Source organism: Taurulus bubalis (assembly GCF_910589615.1).
Source record: "Taurulus bubalis genome assembly, chromosome: 3".
NCBI classification, from domain to species: Eukaryota; Metazoa; Chordata; class Actinopteri; order Perciformes; family Cottidae; genus Taurulus; species Taurulus bubalis.
The window spans coordinates 24,816,412-24,823,000 of record NC_136591.1 but is presented as its reverse complement, the minus strand read 5'-3'; the positions used below and the strand labels follow the sequence as shown (position 1 = coordinate 24,823,000).

The following is a 6,589-nucleotide window of genomic DNA, read 5'->3' as shown; positions in this document are numbered from 1 at the left end:
TTTTTAAAGGTTTGCTATATAAAGTTATTATTATTATTATTATTATATGACATGTAACACGTGAAATATTTCAATGTCAGCAAAAAAACAAGGGATAAGTGATTAATCGAATGTCCATTCCTTCCCCATTTGACCAACTAATAGACGTATTTGTCTAATTGGTTTAGTTCTAATGTATTGATATCACTCAGCGTGTTATGTTAGGTTAAAATAAATAGTCATCACGCCTCTTTCTGTCTCATGGGAAAACATTTCAGTTCACTCAGTCAACATCACAGCTAACTAGAATCAAGTGTAAATCTGGTTTTCTTCTTTCCGCTCTGAAGAGAAGTCCAGCTGGAAGTGAGGGAGCCCTGAGGCCGACGATGGGCTGTGGGGGGAGCAGGACTGATGCCCTGGAGCCTCGATACCTGGAGAGTTGGACCAAAGAGACGGAGTCGACATGGCTGACCAGCACAGACACCGATATCCCCCTGTCGTCCATCCAGAGCATCCCTTCTGATAGCTCGGAGGCCGGCTTCGCTTCTGAGAAAACAATCACCCCTGGTAAGAAGAATGAATTACGGTTGAGTGGATGGATTAATGAATATGTAATTGGTTTCTTAACAGGAACAGGCAGTAATTTAATAACTGCTGAACAAATACATTTATGGTTGTATGAATTAGTACTTAATTAGGTTCCCAGCACAGAGCACGGTGTGTTTTCAATTTCAATCTTATGTTTTCTCCTTTATATTCATCTTTTTTTCATAAGGAGTATGTCAGTTTAAATTAAGTTTTTGTTTTTATTGGGACCATTATAAGCCATTCTCATAATAAACTTGGAGAATTAAGATTTATGCTGTAAATAATTTGACTTGATTATCAATGAATGTCCTTTCATTACAATAACAGCATCAATGTTAAGTGTGTGTTTGTCTATCTGCTTTGCTCAGCATGAAATAAATCGTCTATTTGTAACCCCGTTTCCCTTTTGACGTCAAACACTTTCAACAGTTTTGCACGGCCAATTCAAACGAGAAGCCATCCTGCACTCAGAAAATTAGAATGAAGATTTTTAAAAACAGTTGCGGTGACCCTCACGCATAAATATAAGGGTTACGTATAACACAAGGATGTGTGGCAGACTACACATTTGGAAACTTTTAATCTCTTAAGGTTGGTCACCACAGCCAGTCGAGAAACAGATGGATCCAACTATAATTCTACTGTTTTGTGGGTGTGTTGTTTCTTTGAAGCCGAGGGGGAATGAATCGGTAAATGGAAATAATAGGCGACATCAAAAGCCACTGTGCAGAGACAGGACTTGGCTCTCATGGCAACAGATACAGCGGTTAGTGACTGCAAGTGGAGGAACCCTGATGTAATTGTGAAGACAAATTCTGTTTTCCATTCTGTAGATAAAAACAGACCCAGTATTAGCCAAATGATTCGGAAAAACATCAGTTTCAGCATTAGAATTGATGTACGTATGTGGATAATCTCCGAGATAGTTCACTTGATATTGTCAACGTAATTAATATAATAGGTAAATATCATATTCTCCCATCTGCTATTTGGTTTTTAAGTCTTTCATAAGAATTGTTGTACAATATGGTGTCGACATAACTACATTTATTTTGTTTTTCTGCTAAAATCATTTGTGTTATCTGATTGGGTTGATTTGAATGGCCTACCTTTGTTTACAGCGACTGTATGTGTAAATACATTTTAAAACAATCTAAGCTCAAACATCTATGAGCTTCACTCGTCTGTGAGTGACTCGTTGAAAAACACTTGAAGTCGTAACAGGAAGTCCATGCTGAAAGGTAACACCCCCATCTCCATCTCCACGATAAGACAACGCTGAGGTTTTGTTCTGTACCAGTTCCAGATTTCTTCGAGGACGGCCTCCCTCTCCCAGCTCAGGCGTACCTGAAGGTCTGCTCGGCCGTGTCTGAAGCCAGCCTGAACGACGTGATGCCCAGCAGCCCCCCTGCAACCCTGGGCTCTCCACCCAAGGAGGCGGTGTTGCCGTCATCCGGCACCACGGTGCAGCGCAGAAGTGTTCTCCACACCGAAGAGATCGTAAGACTCTTGTTGTTATACATGAAGTCGTTAGTTGTGGGAGAGCTATTGGAAAGATGTGAAGGATCAAGCCATTTGTTTTTGTTAGGATGTTCTGCTCGTGTTGCAGTTAGAGCTGAAACAATTTGTGAAATAATTGATTAGTCGATTGTCAGAAAAGTAAACAGCAACTGTTTGACCAGACAGGTGATTATTTTAGTAATTTTCTTAATTTCAGCTTCGTAAATGTGAAATTTAGATGCTATTCTTGGATCAAAACATGATATCTAATATAATCTGCAGATTGATCAATAATGAAAATGGCATTCACTGCAGCCTTTGTAACTTTGTCATAATTTTGGCACACGCCTCTTTGCTTAAACACATGAACACCCTTAAGAACACAGCATCTAATGAATGATCCAGGATGTCCGTAGATGATCCAGTGCACTTTTTAGAGAACAACACGTAGCTCGATTGCTCGCTTCTCATCTGCAGTCTCAACAAACTTTACAGCAAACTTAGTATTATACTTTATAATATCCCAATCTTTTCATTCTTCATCATCAGACGAAATGGCAGGACAATCGGATGTCGACCAAGCAAGTGACCATTACAGTGACGCAGAGCATCCATCAGGTGGACAAGAACGGGAAGATGAAGAAGTCCCTCACCACCTACGAGGTCATGAAACCCGTGGAGAGCCTCAAACAGGTGGCCACGCAGAACGCCTGATGCAGGGGGAAGCCCAAACTAAAAATCTCAGATGACTGTGAAACAAGGAAACTGACTAAAGCACAAGGAGGAAGAGACTGAACTGTACAAGATAGATTGTCATATTAAAAACATAGCTTATTCTCTAAAAAAAACAAAAAACAGATCTAGGCCAACTAGTTCTCTGGTGCCTGTTACAACAATGTCTTGCTGTACTGTAGAACGCGCTGACAGGTAAAACTGTAGGTTAGGCAGAGAAAATACAAAACCTAACATTTTACAGTACATACAGTATCAGACCAAAAAAAATATTAAGAATTTACACTTCATCACAGAAGATAGGAAATAATTTTTTGGCATGTGTCAAATTTCTCAAGTGACCTAGAAACTAAAAAGCCTTCTCATTGCTATTTTACAATACTTTTGAGGATAAATATACGCGTAAAGCTAGTATTACAGTATTATTTCACATTATCGAATATCCACAAGCTACACGTATAGTTTTGTTATTTGACATTGACACATACGCTGTAGTTGCTGCTGTGCTACAATCTATATGGCTCAGGAAACTGAAATTGATTGTGACGATTGCACTATTTACAGTGAAGCCTGGGAAGGACTTTGTGACAACAATGTGAAACATTGTCTTTCTACGTGGTGTCGTTTTGTACAATACAGTGTTACATTTTCTTATCTAGTCGTTCTGTGTTTTTCAATGAGAATAAATAAAAATTTAAAAAAAACATTTATGGTCCTTCTTTTAAATGACTTCATAGGCTGCATCTCTGTCCATGTTCAAGGAAAAAAAACTTTACTGACAAAAACATGGGATGAACAAATGGCAAATTGAGGAACTGTGGTGATAAATAAATAACATGCACTTTTCCGGGATCATCAAACATGAGACATATCTATAGAGCATGTCAAATTATGGCATCCTCTCTGGGAGAGTGCTTTTTCGTATGAGCAATAGACTAACGATTGCAGAGTTTCCGAGTGCCCCGCTGGGGATCAGAGACTGTAACAGCAGCTCTGGGGTCAGCTTTGTGTTGAAAGCGTGTGAATCTGTTTTTGATGGTCGTAATGCATTCGTCCTGATCTAAACGATGGCTCCTCCTTCTCCATCCACTCCTCCGCACAGAAGTCCGGGAAGAAGAAATGGATTTCTCTTTGTGCCGACTCAACAGAATCTGGAGAGGATTGAGATTAAAAATATGAAAAATTTGAAAACCTGGTCACCTGTATGTAATGTGACCGCCCGTCTGATAATGCATGGCTGTAGGACATGCTGTAAACGTGTTGACCTACATATGACGCACTGAGGAGCATATGTGAACACATGGCACTCAACATACTTCCTACCTGAGCCGTGAGTTGTGTTTCGCGTGTCTGTGAGTCCAAACTGAGCCCTGATGGTAGCGGGCGAGGTGTATCTGGCTCGGAACACCTTGGTCGGTCCCATCAGTTCTCTCCAGTGGCGAATGGCGTCCTCTCTGGCTAGAACGTAGGCTCGCATCGGACCACTTCGAGGAAGGAATAACAGCTGTTTGAGTCGTTGTGAATTACAGTCAAATATCATGCCGTGTCAGCTTAAAGTCATTGTTAAACCATATGCTGCTCTGTGTGGCTGTTGCAGATATTAGCATTTGGATGCTTCAACGGAGAGCCCAAAATTGGCTTCTCATACAAATCCAATCTATTCACTCCAGAGCCTTCTAGGAAGAGAGCGCCGCCATGAATACACATTCAGTTTATCGGTTTAAGGCGAACAACGCCGGCTGGAGCCGCTTCGAACCTGACTGGCCAAAATGCCGAGGATTTCTCCAATCACTCGTCATGACAGCATCCAGTAAAGGTTTTTGTTGTGGCAACTATCAATTCACCGCCACGAGGAGACTAAAATGACAATGTGACAACGAGCATCTTTTGCAATCCAGAGATCCACGTGGAGCTCTTGTCAGCAGGCTACATGGTTATTTTCAGACAAATTGCTCAAGGACTGTTGTCCGCTGACAATTGAAACCCCTGTTGTGAAGCTTCAGAAAATGATTCATTGGTGACTTGCTGAGATTGAAATTGGAGCACCGTCCCCATTGACATTTGCTTTTTGTGTGTCAGCCCTGTGGGTTATGTGCTGTGGGAATTTCTCCCGTTACAAATACATCAGACAGAACAGACCATTTATCTAAAGCAATTCATTCAACGCTGTCATGGTTTGGGAAATGCACAAGTATTCTGGCTCACCTTGACATGAATTCAACAAGTCTTTGGTAGAAGAATTGCCCTAAGAAGCAAACAAAAGAAAGTTAAAAAAAAAAAAAAAGAGCTTTAACCCGTTTCAACTCAAAATAGCTTTAAAACTATTTAAATGTGTGAAACTGTCTGACTTGGATAAAAAAATATTTTTCGGTTATCCTTCTTTTGACAAGACAATGATTTGTATCTCTCGGGGTGTGTGTGTGTGTGTGTGTGTGTGTGTGTGTGTGTGTGTGTGTGTGTGTGTGTGTGTGTGTTCTAGCGATACAGTAAAGAATGAACCACTTGTTTAACCCACAAAGCATACACACATATCACATAAACAACAAATATAATGTGTTTGCCAAAACGGGCTGCTGGCTCAACCGTTTGCTCAGATAGAATCATGAGCAGGCTTTTTTTTCTCTTTCTTTTAAATACATTTGAACACAAATTAATTGTCTCCACACACCTGAATGTTCAGCATAAAACCTTTCGGAGTCCTGTCTCCTCCACACAAGATCTTTGCATTTAACAATCACAAAATTGTTGCCCAGGATTCTCTGGTGAAGAGCCTGAAAAAAAAAAAAAAGAGTTGTTTTACCTTCTTTTGCCACACTATAGCTGATGACCACTACACTATACCTACATATGTTTGGATCAAAACTACATACAAGGCACTGTGTGCAGATTCCTTGCAAAATATAAAAAGCTCTTCCTCTCTGTTAAGATGACAACTGGTAGTCCACTTTTTGGGGCTTTAAAATGGGACCTTTCACTAATATGGAATTTTTAAAGAGACCCGCTTTCATGATTTTAAGGCCCTGGGGCTTGTGAATCTATCGAGACAGCAAATGGAGCTTCTTCACTGTTTGGTCTAAATCCCTTGGATTTATTTGACAGCGAGCTAAAACAATGAATGGATAAAAAGAGAAAGACACTTGGTTTCACAATCTAAAATCTTATAGAATAATTAAATAAGATATATAGAGTCTAAATATAATACTAGTCACACTTTATTTCAGTTTGTGAAGTGAACTTGTGGAATTGTATGGTCAATTATGGATCAAACTGCTGAAGTAGTGTACATAAATATGTTTGGATACGGCCTATAAAAGAATAAAGGACGGAAGCAGGACTCACTCACAGTGAGGTGGTGCTCACCTCTGAAATGACAGGATGAGCCACAGCATCTGGTTTGATTACCGCCAGGGTGAGCTGCAGCACTTTGGACAGGCGGGGAGCTGAAAGTAACATTGTCTACAGCAGAGACACACATGTACGTTATAGATTATCAATCATATAGAATTACAGTGTGTAAACCACAGTTATCTACGGACATGTAGCGTTAGCTTCACGGTGGATCATGCAGCTTTAACGTCAATTGTTCACCATGAAACATACAAATACAGTGAAAACAACACACGCAGAGATGCAGTATTTTGTTTTATTAAACTGCTGCCGATTGACCTCAAGAAAACTGAACTGTTCAAGCTCATAAATTAAAAGATAGTTACAGATAACGTCAACGTTACCAACCTGTCCAATATTAGTGGTCAGTTTGAAGAGAGCACAGCAATGGATGCCGCCATAT

At 40.1% G+C, this 6,589-nt stretch overlaps 2 protein-coding genes across 2 annotated transcripts; one reads left to right on the top strand and one right to left on the bottom strand.

The window, feature by feature from the left end:
• Positions 1-365: 365 nt before the first annotated feature.
• On the top strand, positions 366-2,781 carry baalcb (BAALC binder of MAP3K1 and KLF4 b; the record flags this gene model as incomplete). The annotated part of the gene is made up of 3 exons (XM_079215516.1): positions 366-546; positions 1,868-2,067; positions 2,617-2,781. 3 exons carry the CDS (start codon positions 366-368, stop codon positions 2,779-2,781), a joined length of 546 nt encoding a protein of 181 aa, XP_079071642.1.
• Positions 2,782-3,658: 877 nt separating this feature from the next.
• Positions 3,659-6,252, bottom strand: nme6 (NME/NM23 nucleoside diphosphate kinase 6; the record flags this gene model as incomplete). Its single annotated transcript, XM_079215118.1, has 5 exons — positions 3,659-3,950; positions 4,123-4,283; positions 5,005-5,044; positions 5,468-5,570; positions 6,160-6,252. The coding sequence occupies 5 exons, from the start codon at positions 6,250-6,252 to the stop codon at positions 3,799-3,801; spliced, it is 549 nt and encodes a 182-aa protein (XP_079071244.1). The 3' UTR covers positions 3,659-3,798.
• Positions 6,253-6,589: the final 337 nt, after the last annotated feature.